Source organism: Bombina bombina, chromosome 5 (assembly GCF_027579735.1).
Source record: "Bombina bombina isolate aBomBom1 chromosome 5, aBomBom1.pri, whole genome shotgun sequence".
Taxonomy (NCBI): domain Eukaryota; kingdom Metazoa; phylum Chordata; class Amphibia; order Anura; family Bombinatoridae; genus Bombina; species Bombina bombina.
Window position 1 is genome coordinate 1,029,132,148 of NC_069503.1, and position 17,757 is coordinate 1,029,149,904.

At 35.6% G+C, this 17,757-nt stretch overlaps 1 protein-coding gene across 1 annotated transcript in view; it reads left to right on the forward strand.

Annotated features, from left to right (window-relative positions):
• The window catches only part of PKHD1L1 (PKHD1 like 1), a 224,355-nt gene that overhangs the window by 34,027 nt on the left and 172,571 nt on the right, over positions 1–17,757 (forward strand). The window contains exons 12-18 of the mRNA XM_053715928.1: positions 1,191–1,301; positions 2,257–2,346; positions 3,078–3,346; positions 6,829–6,920; positions 7,006–7,165; positions 10,339–10,468; positions 13,552–13,695. Coding sequence (XP_053571903.1) covers positions 1,191–1,301; positions 2,257–2,346; positions 3,078–3,346; positions 6,829–6,920; positions 7,006–7,165; positions 10,339–10,468; positions 13,552–13,695 — 996 coding nt within the window. The remainder of the gene's footprint in view (positions 1–1,190; positions 1,302–2,256; positions 2,347–3,077; positions 3,347–6,828; positions 6,921–7,005; positions 7,166–10,338; positions 10,469–13,551; positions 13,696–17,757) is intronic.

The following is a 17,757-nucleotide window of genomic DNA, read 5'->3' on the forward strand; positions in this document are numbered from 1 at the left end:
TTATCATCTGAATTCAATTCAAATTAATTAGGATGTTTACTTGTAACAGTAGTTTGTAAAGATGTATGCTTTATTCTAAGTTTTCTGGATACAGTGACTTGCATGAAACATATATTGTCATTTTTATTTTGTATAAACTTAAAATTAGTCTAAACCAAAAAAAGAGAAATATTAAAAAAATAAATAAAAAAAAATTCCATAAACTACTTTCTATAGATTTATTGCAAGGACTAAATCTGTATAATGCAACCTAAAAATGATAGCTCCCCACTAAAATACAGCTACAATTACAGCTATTTTTTAAAATCTTCTCCATTTTTGCAACTACATCACTTCAGTGTTTTATAGTGACAGTGGCTTTAGATACGGTGATGATTACAACAGTGGCTTTATTATTATACAAAAGTGAGCAGGAGAAAAGCTACTATTTACAGCAATTATATCTGGCAGTGTTACCCTGACAACACGTATTACATAATGTCATGGAATGCACTGAAAATTAATTATTACAAAGATAAATTGAAAAAATAAAGTAACCTGCTTGTAAGGTATCCATTGGCCATTATGACCAATATAGCTTCAAATAGTAATTACATTTTCAAAAGTTTATATCTTTAAATATAGAATACAGAAGTTTCTCTTTCCATTCTTCAATCTTTTCAATCTTGTGGCTGGTAGCAATAAATAGTTGTAGGGTTGAGAAGGAGATGCTGTTGCAAATAGTATTTTGTGACTCCCATAAAAAGTAATAGTTGCTGCTCTAGATCACTTTCTTCACAGCAACAGGTCACTTATTTGGCACCAAAACTGTTAAGAACAGGGGTATCTTGCACTGCGACCTGTAAAAATCTCGATACCCTGGGGTTAAGGAAACTGCATGTTTTTCCAGCAATTGCAAAACAGAATTGTTGAACAGTTTATTTTGCCAAATACACAATTTATTTTTAATATTATTTGTCATCAATTGCAATTTGATGAGGAAATACCACAACAAAAACTGTCAATATCAGTTGTTTAGAAATTAGAATGATTGATTTGTGTATTCATCCATTGAAAGTTGATTGTATGTAATGTAGTCATTTTAGATAGTCATTTGGAAAATGTTATAGATGAGGTTCTTATATTGAAGTATTAATAGAAGTAAAATATGTTCTGTGAATGTTAAAAGCAACTACGCATTTTGTTTTTAGAGGTGCTCAGTGTTTCTCCTTCTGTTGGAAGCGTACAAGGGGGAGCAATAATCACAATAACTGGGCGTTTTTTCGATCAGACTAATTCTCCAGCCAAAGTTCTGGTGGGAGGTATGTAATTTGTATTATTATTATTTATTTGTAAAGCTCTTCCAAATTCAAGAGTGCTGGATACATATATAGGGGTAACATAACTACACACTGATTCACAGTGAAAAAGAAATACATATAGGTAAAACAGGATTAACAGCACAAATACATACAGAATTTTACTGGTATTGAAAAATGACAGCTTTTTTAAAGAGACAAGACTACAATCGCCCAAAAAGTTTGATAATCACTTATTTTTGGTGGACAATGAAAGTCAATGTTTTATTAAAAAAAAGTTATTTTAGATTATTGTTCAAGATTGATTTTTTGGGTCTATCTTTTCCCCATGTGAGGACTCAGAACCCTAACCATCGTACATGCTGCAAAGTGATTGCTTGCTGTGTAAAAGAGCTATATAGTCTATATCTGTCTCTAACTAACCATAGCAAAGGAGAGACGATAAACAACACCCAAAAGGCTTCTCAATTAGTGTTTTCCAAAGCAAAGCACATTTTGCTGATGAATTGAAAATTTAAAATGATTTAAAAACACTGTGTAAACTGATGTTTTGCAATGCATTGATTTATTTTTGAAAAACTTTAACTTTAACTCCCAACATTTGTTTTTAGGTATAAGGAACTCAGTAGGTTGAGGGGAGCCGGTGTCATTTTATGGGCCAGACCATGCTGGGAGGGGGGCAGTGGTGGATAGTGGGTGAATAATGGCATATCTAGGCAGGCAGTGGGTGTGCATCTGTGGTTTATGGGTGTGTCCTGGTGGTCTATGTGTGGGACTAAGGGAAATTCTGCAAATCGTGACATATGGCTTTCACAGAGTTTAGAATTACAGACTGGCCCTCTCAAATAGTTGTGAGGTCTGTTATTAGTCACTTTTAAGCTAATAAGCTACAAATGCAGTATTCTATCAATAACCATTAATCCACTCCTTCTGTTCATGACATGATTTTATTCTACAGGTCAGGAATGCCAGAATCTTGGATTAACAGATACAACTATAACATGTAGAGTTCCATCAAAGCCAAATATGCTTTCATCTTTCTATCCAGGTATTATTATCTATGTTTCCACTTCTTTGCAATTAATTAAAACCAATTAATTAAAACCTTGTATGTTTATTTGTTGCTGAAAACATCTCAAAAACTTTCTCATTTTAAATTATATTTGCAAGTTATATTTGTGCAAATGCCTGGCCAGGAAAAATGATTTATTTTAATGATATGCTGGTAGCTGATTTAACTATTTTTGTTCTATGGTTGTTGATAACCATATGGAAGACATAGTTCAAAATAAAGTTGCGTGAAAAAGACTCACGTTTTGAAAGATTTGAATTTATTGGAACAAAATGTTTTTCAATTATCGGCAATTTATAGAAAATGTGTTTTTGTTTAAAAAACAAAAAAAAACTCAAAATTATATTTTAACCATAAATATACATAAATTAACATAATTCAGGTGAATCGTTGTGGACCATTTCAATAAAATGGGGCAAATTATACAATGTATACAAAATATATAGATATAAAACTACCTTTAGGTGGCATATATAAGCTTTATAATGACATAAATGACATAAGATATTGCTGTTTACACTTGGTTTTATCTCCTCTCCAAAATATCTCATTTTACAGATGCAAATATTCCCGAAAACCAAACTATTACGAAATCCAAACCTTTTCCGGTCCAAAGCAGTTTAGATAAAGGGTTTTCTACCTATATTATAAACTGTATTCATGGCTTATTTGTGTATATCTTATAATAATACTATTTCAACTTTTAGGAGGCAGAGGGATGAAATTTGAAGTGTGGAATAACGCAAACCAATACTCATTGGACCTAGCCCTGAAATACAATGAAACTACTCCTGGATATCTAGGAGCCAAATGGCTGGATGGTGCAACATACTCATGGCCTGCAGGAAATAATTATTTTGTTGCCCGCTTCAGTGGATTTCTGGTTCCACCAGAGACTGACTACTACCGTTTATATATCAAAGGAGATGATACATTTTCTCTTTATTTCAGTGAAAATGGAGACCCAGCAAGCAAGGTGAATATAATAAGACCAATTATTATTTGAAATCAAAATCCGGAAATGTGTTTTTCCTACTTACTTGCAAAGACAGTGGTAGGTTTTACACACACACCTACACACACAAACACACACACACACGGAGTCACTCTCACACACACACCAACTCATACATACACATACACACACACACACAAACACACACACACTGAGTCACTCACACACACTGACTCACACATACACATATACACACACACACACCTACACACACAAACACACACGGAGTCACTCTCACACACACACCAACTCATACATACACATACACACACACACTGAGTCACTCACACACACACACACACACACACTGACACACACATACACAAACGCACACACTGAGTCACTCACACACACTGACTCACACATACACATATACACACATACACAAACACACACACTGAGTCACTTACACACACTGACTCACACATACACATATACACACACACACTGAGTCAATCACACACACTGACTCACACATACACATATACACACATACACAAACACACACACTGAGTCACTCACACACCGACTCACACATGCACATATACACACATACACAAACACACACACTGACTCACTCACACACAATGACTCACTCATACACAAACACACACACTGAGTCACTCACACACACTGACTCACACATGCACATATACACACATACACAAACACACACACTGAATCACTTACACACACACACTGACTCACACATACACATATACCCACATACACAAACACAGACATTAAGTCAATCACACACACACACACACTGACTCACACATACACATATACACACATACACAAATGCACACGCTGAGTCACTCACACATACACACATACACAAACACGCACAGACTCTCAAACACTAAATCCCACATACACACACACAACCAGATATACACACGCACGAACATCTAAATACACTGACTCACACATAAACACACACACACACCTACACACACACACACACACACACTGAGTTATTCACACACACACACACACACACACAGACTCACGCATATACATATATACACATACACACACAGACTCACAAACACTGACTCACAGTCACATACACAAACACAGCCAGATATACTGTATGCACGCACATCTAAACACACTGACTCACACATAAACACACACACTGAGTCACACACACACACACACTGACTCACATATACACACATACACAAACACGCACAGACTCACAATGACTCACACATACACACACACACAAACGCACACACTGAGTCATTCGCACACACACACACAGACTCACACATATACACACATAAACAAACATGCACAGACTCATAAACACTAACTCACACATACACACATACACACACACCTGCACCCACAGACTCACACATACACAAACACGCACAGACTCACAAACACTGACTCACACATACACACATACACCTGCACACACTGAGTCATACACACATACACATACACACACACAGACTCACACATACACACACACAGACTCACACATACACAAACACGCACAGACTCACAAACACTGACTCACACACATACATACACAACCAGATATACATGCACGCACACACATCTAAAGACACTGACTCACACATAAACACACGCACACACACACACACATATATATATATATATATATATATATATATATATATATATATATATATATATATTTAAATAAGACATTATAGGGACACTGAACCCAAATTTTTTCTTTTGTGATTTAGATAGAGCATGCAATTTTAAGCAACTTTCTAATTTACTCCTATTATCAAATTTTCTTTGTTCTCTTGCTATCTTTATTTGAAAAAGAAGGCATCTAAGCTTTTTTATTAGTTCAGAACTCTGGACAGCACTTTTTTATTGGTGGATGGATTTATCCACCAATCAGCAAGAACAACCCAGGTTGTTCACCAAAAATGGGCCGGCATTTAAACTTAGATTCTTGCATTTCAAATAAAGATACCAAGAGAATGAAGAAAAAATGATAATAGGAGTTAATTAGAAAGTTGCTTAAAATGTCATGCTCTATCTGAATCACAAAAGAAAAAATTTGGGTTCAGTGTCCCTTTAACTGCTATATATGCTCTCAGACAGTACCATATGGTCTAGCCTAGTACCTTCAGTTCTGTTTAAAATTATGTGAATTCAAAACACTTCTGGCACTTTCTGATCCCACACCATAAGCAGGATGGTACCACACTGTGTGTAATTCTGCTGTAGTAAGAAGAACAGTTGGAATGCTTGCTACTCAAGGCATAAAAGGGACAGTCAACACCAGAACTTTTGTTGTTTCAAAAGAAAGATAATCCCTTTATTACCCATTCCCCAGTTTTGCATAACTAACAATGTTATAGAAATACCCTTTTTACCTCTGTGATTACCTTGTATCTAAGCCTCTGCAAACTGCCCCCTTATTTCAGTTCTTTTGACAGACTTGCATTTTAGCCAATCAGTGCTCACTCCAGGGTAACTTCACGTGCATGAGCTCAATGTTATCTATATGAAACACATGAACTAATGCCCTCTAGTGGTCAAAATACATTTAGATTAGAGGCAGTCTTCAAAGCCTAAGAAATTAGCATATGAACCTCCTAGGTTTATCTTTCAACTAAGAATACTAAGAGAACAAAGTCAAATTGGTGATAAAAGTAAATTGGAAAATTGTTTAAAATTACATTCTCTATTTAAATTATGAAAGTTTTTTTTGGACTTGACTGTCCCTTTAAGCTTTAGCAGTATAATGATAGTTTAACAGTTCCTTCACCCATGCAGGCCACACCTATAGTCAGAGGAGTTTTCTGTTTACCGGGGTGGATTTAAAATCAGCTTCCCAACGTATCCACTATAACCAGTTCTTTTGTTAACCTATGGAGTCCATTCTCTACAGCTTACACACCTCTTTACTCTTTAGTGAATTACACAGGAATTGGCAACACTGGAATTACTAAAGACCCTGAAATATTATAGTGACTTTTAGTGAATATACTCCACTGTATTTATTTTTAAATTCACTTCTATTTTCAAATGTGCTTTGTTCTTTTCGTATCCCTTGTTGAAAAATAATTTGCAGATATCCTACACAAGTGGGGGTTAGCTGCCGATTGGTGCCTGCACACATTTGTCTATTGTGATTGGCTAACTAGATATGTTCATCTAGCTGCCAGTAGTGCAATGCTGTTCCTTCAGCAAAGGATAAGAAAAGAATGAAGCAAATTTGATACTAGAAATAAATTGGAAAGTTGTTTCAAATTGTATGTTCTATGGAAAAGATGAAAGAAAATTTTGGGGTTTCCTGTCCCTTTAACAGTCATGAAAAATGCAGGACTGTGCCACTGTTGGGGGCTGTGATCTAAACCTATATAATCTCAAATCAATATCGTAGATGTAACATAACCATAAAATCATATATAAAGTATATCTGTTGTTTATTTCAGGTAAAAATTGCTTATGGCAACTACTACACATCCAATTACATCTCTGATCCAACTCGGATGTCAAAAGTTTTTCAGCTTGATAAAGGGAAACCGTAAGTTTGTTTCATTCACATTTTACTTTTCTTTTAAAAACATGAAGAATGCTTAACTATATTTTACTTGCACCTGTTTTTTTAGGTACTACATTGAGGCTTATGTCCAGAACTCCTTGGGAACATCATCCATTGATATTGGATTATACAAGTATGCTAGTACTTATACTGACCAGCAGACAACAGACGCAGTAAATGAAGTACAGATCATAGAATCACAATCCACTACAGTACTGGAAAAGCAGGTATGTCACTAATAATACATAGCTGTAAATTATTTAAAAGGACGGTCTACTTCAGAATTGTTATGGTAAAAAAATAGATAATCCCTTTATTACCCATTTCCCAGTTTTGCATAGCCAACATGGTTATATTAATACATTTTTTTACCTCTGTGATTACCTTGTATCTAAGCCTTTTCAGACTGCCCCCTTATCTCAGTTCTTTAGACAGACATGCATTTAAGCCAATTTGAGCTGGGTCATAAATAATTGCATGGGAGTGAGCACAATGTTATTTATATGACACACATTAACTAGTAGTGTCAATCTGTGAAAAACTGTGAAAATGCACTGATATAAGAGGTGGCCTTCAAGGTCTTAGAAATTAGCATGTGAGCCTACCTAGGTTTAGCTTTCAACAAAGAATACCAACAGAACAAAGCAAATTTGATGATAAAGGCAAATTGGAAAGTTGTTTAAAATTGCATGCCCTATCTGAATCATGAAAGTTTAATTCTGACTAGACTGTCCCTTTAAAGGGACAGTCTAGTCCAAAACAAACTTTCATTATTCAGATAGGGCATGCAATTTTAAACAATTTTCCAGTTGACTTCTATCACCAATTTTGCTTTGTTCTCTTGGTATTCTTAGTTGAACGCTAAATCTAGGAGGTTCATATGCTAATTTCTAAGCCCCTGAAGGCCGCCTCTTAGCTCAGGGCATTTTGACAGTTTTTCACCACTAGAGGGTTTTAGTTCATGTATTTCATATGGATAACACTGTGCTCACGCACGTGGAGTTTCTAGGAACCTGCACTGATTGGCTAAAATGCATGTCTGTCTAAAGAACTGAAATAAGGGGGCAGTTTTCAGAGGCTTAGATACAAGATAATTACAGAGGTAAAAAGTGTATTAATATAAATGTGTTGGTTATGCAAAACTAGGGAATGGGTAATAAAGGGATTATCTATCTTTTAAAATAATACATTTTCTGGTGTAGACTGTCCCTTTAAGTAATACTTGTTGATTTAAATGAGTTTATTGCAAAAATCCAAAGTCTGTTTTCAAAGATTAAGATGTTTAATAATTGCTTTTCTTTCGCTGGGTGAAGTTATTCTACCAACATTCCATGCAATCAAAGTTAAATTGCCAGCACTACCTGTATTTCCATGGGAAGAGTATATAAACTACCAGTAAAAAAAAAGAGAGAAATAACTTCTATTGTGAATTTGACTAGCTGCTGATGCATTAGTAGGCTGTATGCATAAACATTCGACTCCCACCTATGGTCCCAGTGGGGAGTTGTCACATGACATGTTACCACCAGCAATGTAGTGTTAAATTCAAAAAGCATGTCACACATATTAAGTGCAATATATTTTTTAACTAAATAGCAATTAATGTATGCAATAATGCAAGCCACTGTTTATTGTATATACATCTGGTATTGTTTACATTAATACAAATATGAATTTGAAATTGTTAAGAAGTGCTCCATTAAAGGCTTATTTAGTTTATATTTTTAATGCAGAAAAATTAACATGGGCTGAGCTGGTGAACATTTATTTTGAAAATGCAAATAAAAAAAAGTCACATTACTAACTGACCAAAAAAAGTTTATGGCCAAAAATGGCCTAAAGTAGGGGGGGGGGGGGGAACAGCAGGATTCTGAGTGCCTAGGGCAGCACAAAACCTAAATACACCACTGCCTACCTGTATATCCAAGAAGGTAACTTATATGACTACAGTTATTACAACAGCAGTGATCATGTTTAAACAAAATATTTTGCAAAGAATTGGGTAGAAGGTGTTGGGAATGACAGGATCATTGTAAGGCTGCAAAAAGACCAGGTGTTTTAGTTAGGGTGACCATATTGCTGCTTTAAAAAGGGACACATATGAAAAATACATATGTCAGGGTTCCTATGCAAAAATTTCTTTAAACAGCCCTGAAAATAGCCCTAACATATGTATTTTTCATATGTGTCCCTTTTTAAAGCGACAATATGGTCACCCTAGTTTTAGTCCATTGCAACTCTCAGTGACCCCAGTACAAAATTCCACACAAGGTACCTCTCCGACATATTTCTGTCAAGCCGAGCAGTGCTTAGACCCATCATTTGAGCCAGTAACACAAAGCATTAACACATAAGCCAGTGGTATAACCCAGAATTCCAATAACACACCATTAACTCAAAAAGCAGTTTTTGTCAGTAGTGGTTTATCCCTTTTACCAGTTAAATATACAATGATGATTTAACTCTAATTTTGCCTGTAACACAAAGATCAGTGGTTTAAGCTTTTTGTATGGAATAGTAACACATAGAGACTTGTGAAGACTTGTGAAGTTTTGAAAGCTTATGGAATACAAAACCTTGATTATGTTGGCAATAACCCTTTTAATGTTTGTGCCAGTAACACACATAGCAGTTATTTAACCATCTTTTTTTGTAGTAGCACAAAAATGAATAGTTGCAACTTCTATTGCAATTAGAATCAAATTATATTGTTCTAGAGAGATATTTTGCATCCAGTTTCAACTAGGCAGAATTTTTTGAGGCAAACAATTGTGAGTTACAATTGTTTGAGGTTAATTTTTCCCACAATGCTTAAAGGGACACTGAACCCAGTGTACCTTTAAGGAGCCATAAAATAACTTCATAGGTAAAATAGTTTGTCAAATACTAATTTATTTAAAGGGACAGTCTACTCCAGAATTGTCATTGTTTAAAAAGATAGATAATCCCTTTATTACCCATTCCCCAGTTTTGCACAACCAACACAGTTATATTAATATACTTTTTACCTCTGATTACCTTGTATCTAAGCATCTTCTGACAGCCCCCTGATCACATGACTTTATTTATTATCTATTGACTTGCATTTAAGCCAATTAGTGCAGTGTCTGCCACAAGCCACATGCGTGATCACAATGCTATCTATATGGCTCATATGAACTAGCACTTCTCTGTTGTGAAAAGTAAATAAAGAGGCGACCTTAGAAATTATCATATGAGCCTACCTAGATTTAGCTTTCAACTAAGAATACCAAGAGAACAAAGCACATTTGATGATAAAAGTAAATTTGAAAACGTTATTTTTGACTAGACTGTCCCTTTAATGTTGTCAAACTGTTTTAAGTGATAACATATCTAAAACTAAAACTACAAATGCCATGTTATCATTTTGTTCTGGCAGATTATAACTGTAAAGAACTGGACCACATCCACAGCAATACATGAAGTTCAGACTATTACAGTTACAAAATACTGTGAGGAACCTTGCCCAACCTTCTTCTATAGACTGATTCACGGAATTGATAAAACAGGTATGATGCTACATTTATGCAACTATACTATTTATTCTAAGAGAATTTTATTAGAGGGGAATCAGCATTTTCTAATATACATAAACTAATAATGTATTTATCTTACTTTATTTGTGTTTAGAAAAACTGCTCTATTGTGTTAATTGTGTTAATATTATTTTTGATGATTTTTTGGAGGGCGTCATAGAAACAAGCTTGGTTCAGGAGTTTGCTTGAAGGGGCATGAAACACAACATTTTACTTTCATGCTTTAGATAAAAAATATTTTACTTCTATAATCTAATTTGCTTTATTCTTATGGTATCCTTTGTTGAAGAAGCAATGATGCACTACTGGGAGCTAGCTGACCACACTGGGTAATACAACAACATGAGGCATATTTGTGCAGCCTCAATCAGCAACTCCTGAGCCTACCTAGGTATCCTTTTTAACAAAGGATACCAGGAAAACAAAACAAATTAGATAATAGAAGTAAATTGGAAAATTGTTTAAACTCACAAGCTCTATCTGAACCATGAAAGAAAAATGGACAACAATTTTCCAGTTTACATCTGTTACCTAATCTGCTTTGTTCTGTTGGTATTCTTTGTTGAAAAGCATACCTAGGTAGGCTCAGGAGTAGCACTGCACTACCGTGGGCTTGCTGCTGATTGGTGGTTGCACAAAAAGATTTTGGGATTCATGTTACTTTAAATGCTTAATCCTTTAGCAGGGGTTAAACAGGTGTGATAAATTAAACTGCTCAAACAAATTAGAGTAATTTATTTACTTATCATGTCCTAGTAACGGGACATAAAACACCATTTTATTTTCCAATCATTAAAGTGTACAGTTTAAAAGAAACATCAAATTTACTTCATTTTTTTGGAATGCTTTGTTGTAGAGCAGGTAGGTAGGCTCAGGAGCGTGCACTTTATGGCAGCAGTTGTTATAAACATTTCAGCATCAGATGGCAGCAGTACAGATGGCAAACTGTTCGTTTGAAAAAAACAAAAATACGAATGTACGCACCAACGAAAATAAATAAAATATATAAAATAAATAAATAAATACTGCAGTATTCATTTATTTCCTTTATTTTTTTAAGAGCTTAAAGGGACAGGAAACCCCAACATTTTCTTTCATGATTTGGATAGAACATACAATTTCAAACAACTTTCCATTTTACTCCTAGGGGCCGATTTATCAAATGTCGGGTGGACATGATTCGTTGTAGCGAATCATGTCCGCCTGACATCGCTAAATGCCGACAGCATACGCTGTCTGCATTTATCATTGCACAATCATTTAACAAGAAATGCTTGTGCAATGCCACCCCCTGCACATTCGTGGCCAATCGGCCGCTAGCAGGGGGTGTCAATCCTCCTGATCGTATCTTAAGACTGCTGCTTCTTAAATCCTGTTTTTGGTGAGCCGGAAGGCTCGTGCGGAATAAGCAGCTTGATAAATGTACCCCCTCATATTAAATTTACTTCATTTGTTGTTATTCTTTGCTAAAGGAACAACATTGCACTACTGGCAGCTAGCTGAACACAACTAGTTAGCCAATCACAAGAGATAAATGTGTGCAGGCGCCAATCAGCAGCTAGCTCACACTAGTGTATAATATGTGCATATTTTTTTTTCCCACAAGGGATACCTAGAGCAGTGATTTTTAACCTTTTTTTTGCCGTGGCACACTTTTTTACATTAAAAAATCCTGTGGCACCCCACCATCCCAAATTTTTTTTAAAAATCACACATTGTAGCCTAATACAGCATATATATATACACATACACACAAACACACACATACTGTATGTATTGTGCTGTTATGCCATGCCTCCTACAAACTACCCCTGCACTGGGAGAAAAAACAAGCAAAGTTTAAAAAATATGTCACACTGTTGTCAGTCTGCCGTGGCACACCTGAGGATCTCTCACGGCACACTAGTGTGCCACGGCACACTGGTTGAAAAACACTGACCTAGAGAACGAAGCACATTTGAAAATAGAAGTGAACTTAAAAGTGTCTAAAAATCATATGCTCTATCTGAATCATGCAAGTTTAATTTTGACTACTTTCTTATCCCTTTAATACTTACCTTAACGTGCTCAGCTACAGGTGAATGTGTAAGTTATTATAAAACAAGAAAAAGGCATGGTGCTGGAGGCTAGTAAATTTAGAAGAATTTTAAGAAGGCACTGGATTTTGGAAATGGAATTGGATGTTTGGAATACATTTTCATTAGCAGTGGAGGTGGAAAATATGAAAAGTGAATTTAAAGGGTAGCTGTATTCTAAAATGTGCTTAGATTTAATGAGTTTCCAATGACTTACTATACCAGCAGCATAGAATAACATGTAGGAGAAAATTGTCATTTATGTTTATTTTGTATTTAAAATAGCATTTTTCGCTTAATCCTTCATCTATTGTTCTATAGAACATTCCTATTCAAATAGACTGAGCCTGCAGCAACAGCACTCCTCATTATCTTATTTGTATCTCAATATACACAAATGCCAATACGTATGATCTAACATTTTCATTGTAGATTGTGGCTTCAATGAGCAAGGGCAGCTATTGTAAATGTAAGAATAAACTAAATGAGCTATTTCCAATAAATGTAATACCCAGAAGTTGATATAACAAATGACTGAGGACACAAGGACACATTAAGGGGAAACATTACAATACAGTGTCCCTTTAAATATCTGTGGAATATTCTTAAAGAACCATTAAATACAATACAACTGCATAATTGACAAATGCATAATAACAATAGAATACAATAGCACTTTTATCTGAATTAAAATATGAACAGTATATTTTTTTTTGACAAATTTGAAATTTCTTATATATACTCTAATATGTATACACTGATCTCTTGCACATGCTCAGTAGGAGCTGTTGCCTCAGAAAGTGTACATAAAAAAGACTGCATAATGTGGTAAATTGGAGTTTTTTTAAAATTGCCTAATATATCTGAATCATGAAAGAAAAATGCTGACTTAATGTCCCTTTAATAATAGAGTGAGGATTACCTTGTCAATATAAATTTGTGCAATGCAGATTATGCGTATACATGATTTGTGTTTTTCAGGGTTATTGTCAGCTGATGCTACAGCCGCTGAAGTACAGTCTGAATTAAATAGCCTGTGGTCTGTGCAGCCTGACACTGTGACGGTAACAGAAGAAGGTTCGGGGCAGCAACAAGTTTACAAAGTCACATTTGTGTCAGAAAGAGGTGAGTGTTAAAGTTAATAAGATATAACTATTCAGTTTTATACTGAAACGGCAAAAAGGCATTATTAATAATACATATGACAGGTTTATCATGAAGCCCTGTAATTGGTTGATTAATATACTTTTGTTTTGTTTGTTTTTTTAAATAAAAAAAGAGCCTGAGTTGTGAGACATCCTTATCTTGTTGCCCCATGAAAATAATGAAATTGTTTGATGTTATTTAGACCCTGGCATTGCTAGTACAGGTATACCTCACTTTACAGCGCTTCGCTTTACAGCGCTTCGTTAATACAGCACTTTGTGGAGCTGAAGTTCAGCCTCCAAGGATTTTGAAACAGTGCTGTAATCAACGTGAGATTGCAAGAAAAGTGACTGGCACCATGTTGTTATGCGCAGGTCACTCTCTTTACAGGATTACAGTGCAATCTGTGTCTCAGTGCTATAGTCTGCAAATTTTACTACAGTAATTGTCAGTATATTACAGGTACAGTATTTAATACTAATTGCATGCTGTGCTAGTGTTAAACTAAATGTAGCACTATTGCACCTCTAATATATGTTAGTTCAAACATGTTTTCAAGTTTTTAAACACACTGACAAGTGAAAAGAAAGCTCAAACTATCTTGTTTCACTTTAAGGTGGTTTTCACTTTACAGCAGGGCTCCGGTCCCTAACCTGCTGTATGAGCGGGGTATACCTGTATGCTAGTATAAGAAAATTCACCTTAAAGGGACATTCCAGCCAAAACTGGACCTCACATTTATGAATTTTAGTTTTGAATAGAAGCATTTTTGTAATATACATGTTTTAGCAAAAATGCTTCTTATTAAAGCTATAGCTGTTTCAAAACTGTATTTACGTATGCACCGTGCACCAGCATTTAAAACACAGCACTTGTTTAGAGAGCCTAAGGTGCTTGTACCATCTAGTAATGACTCAATTTGAGTCCCCTGGCGCTCTTAGCAGCTGCAGTATTTAAAATGCTGGTGCACTGAGAATATCTAACTATGCTTCACATGCACGTGCATAGAAAAATGTTAACACTAAAACAGTGATAGTTTGAATATAAAGTACTAGTGCCAAAAGGGGAGGATTCTTAAACAAAAATAATTATAAATTAGATTAATCCTTCATATGGAAGGAGGTGCAAACCCTTATAATATTATGTAAACAAATATAGGGGAAAGAGGGAAATCAAAAACTGATGCTAATATGATTTAAACAAAGAGACAGGGTATATAGCACTTTAAATTTGAAAAACCAAACCCAGGTTTATAAATATAAGCGTAGTGCACACAGAATCATACACATGTATATATCAAAAATATCATTTTAATACCATTAAAAATGTAACAACACAAGGTGCCCTCTCAAATTGCAGCTCTATTGATCACGTCATTTCTAAATATATTGATCAGACTTTGGGGTGTAATCCATGCAAAGTTAGAATGGTGTTAGTTCATACATGAAACTAGGAGCAATAAACACTGCAGTGTTAACAGTTAGTTCATAAATAGGCTACATTTTTTCTTTCATGATTCAGATAGAGCATGCGATTTTAAGCAACTTTCTAATTTACTCCTATTAGCCATTTTTCTTCATTCTCTTGGTATCTTTATTTGAAATGCAAAAATGTATGTTTAGATGCCGGCCCATTTTTGGTGAACAACCTGGGTTGTTCTCGCTGATTGGTGGGTAAATGTATCCACCAATGAACAAGTGCTTTCCATGGTACTGAACCAAACAAATAGCTTAGATGCCTTCTTTTTTAAATAAAGATAGCAAGAGAACGAAGAAAAATTGATAACAGGAGTAAATTAGAAAGTTGCTTAAAATTGCATGCTCTATCTGAATCATGAAAAAAAAATTGGGTTCAGTTTCCCTTTAAGTAGATCAACAGTGCATATATTCAGTCACAACTGATTTGATACAATAATATTCAAGAAAGTGCAACTGTGCAGGAATATTATTCCAAAGATATTTACACCTTGGGGCCTATTTATTATTGTGCGAGCAGACAAGATCCGATATTGCAGATCATGTCCACCGCACATCAATAGATGCCGACAGCATACGCTCTCGGCATTTATCATTGCACGAGCAGTTCTGGTGAGCTACTGGTGCAATACCGCCCCCTGCAAATTCACGGCCAATCGGCCACTAGCAGGGGGTGTTAATCAACCCGATCGTATTTGATCGGGTTGATTTCTGTTGAAGTCTGTCCGCCCCCTCAGAGCAGGCAGACAGGTTATGGAGCATCAATAAATATGCCCCCTTGGGTCTAGTTAGTTAGTTTAAGCGACATCCAGAGGTAATTATGGGTTAAAGGTTTTAACTTCTTAGTAAGGCTCTGATCAGAAAGTCCTCTGCAGAGCACCACTTACTCCACATCGACAGGATTATGGCGACCTCGACTTTCGCCGCTCTTTAGGTCTATTTTCACAGCCAACTGCTCACACCTCCTACCGTGTCACCAATTGTTTACCTCAACAAGAAGGGTTTTCAACTTCAGCCGTCACTGCTTCGTACTCACACTGGCACCAGCAGTATCGCCGTGGCATCAGCCGCCCTTCAGGCAGTTTGTGAGGTTCTGAAGTGTCCTGCACAAAGTGCTATGAGAGAAGAATGGCGAAAGCCGAGGTCGCCATAATCCTGTCGATGTGAAAGTATGTGGAGTAAGCGGTGCTCTGCGGAGGACTTTCTGATCTGAACCTCACTAAGAAGCTAAAACCTTTAACCCGTAATTACCTCTAGATGTCACTTAAACTAACTAACTAGATCCAAGGTGTGAGTATCTTTGGAATAATATTCCTGCACAGTTGCACTTTCTTGAATGACATTGTATCAAATAAATTGTGACTGAATATCTAGACTGTTGATCTACGTAACTGGTTTATGAACTAACGTTGTTAACACTGTAGTGTTTATTGCTCCTTCTGTGATAAAGCGCATGTACGCATGCGCGAAATGCGTCAGATAGAAGAAGCTTTGTCCACCTGTTGTCTCCTATCTGAATAAATCCACGTCTGCACTGGCATTCTGGCTCCTGTATCCTTTTTTCTTCATAGTTTAAATTTGAAAAACCAAAAACAGGTTTATAAAAATAAAGTGTGTTATATTCCCTGTCTCTTTTTGAAATCATATTAGCATCAGTTTTTGATTTCCCGCTTTTTCCTATATTTGTTTACTAAAACAGTGATAACTTTTACTAGAAGCATTTTTGCCAAACATGTATATTGCAAATGTGTTTCTATTGACAGATGTAATTCATCTATGTGCATTTAAATATTGACAGGAATGTCCCTTTAATTAAGCTTCTTTCATTCAACAACATGCAGTACAAACAACCAATGCTTGCTCAACTCTCAGCTGAAGGAATATGTTACCCATTTGCTAAATCACTTGAAAGTGAAGTTATATAACTGTAAAAAATAAATATCACATGAACATCTCTATGTAAAAAAGATGATATTTTTACAATTTCCTCAACTCACTGAACTAAGTGCTCTGTGATAAAGATCTACTCTTTTTATTGTTATATGCATGGTGAACAAATACAGCCAATCAGCTTCATCAGTGCTGAGTTCACACTTTGCTTCACAGCAATCTCATCAGATTTTTACCAAAATCTTGTGTGATTTCATAGTAAACTTGAATTCAAGAGAGAAATAAAGTGACTGTGCCTGCACATACCAGATACACACTCCCTTGCAAGTCTCAAGAGTAGTATACTGAATGGATGCTTAAAGGGACATTCCGGACCAAATTTTAATGCACATAGATGCATTACTTTTTTAAAAAGAAACATATTTGCAATATACATATATTGGCAAAATTGCTTCTAGTAAAACTTATTGCTGTTTTAGTGTCAACATTTTTCTCTGCATATGCATGTGAAGCATAGCTAAATATCAGTGCACCAGCATTTTAAATATTAAAGCTGCTCAGAGCACCAGTGGGGCTTGTATCATGTCAGAAATTAACAAATTGAGTCATTACCAAATGGTCATTACCAAATGGTAAAAGCACCTCTAAGTGCTGAGTTTAAAATGCTGGTGCAAGG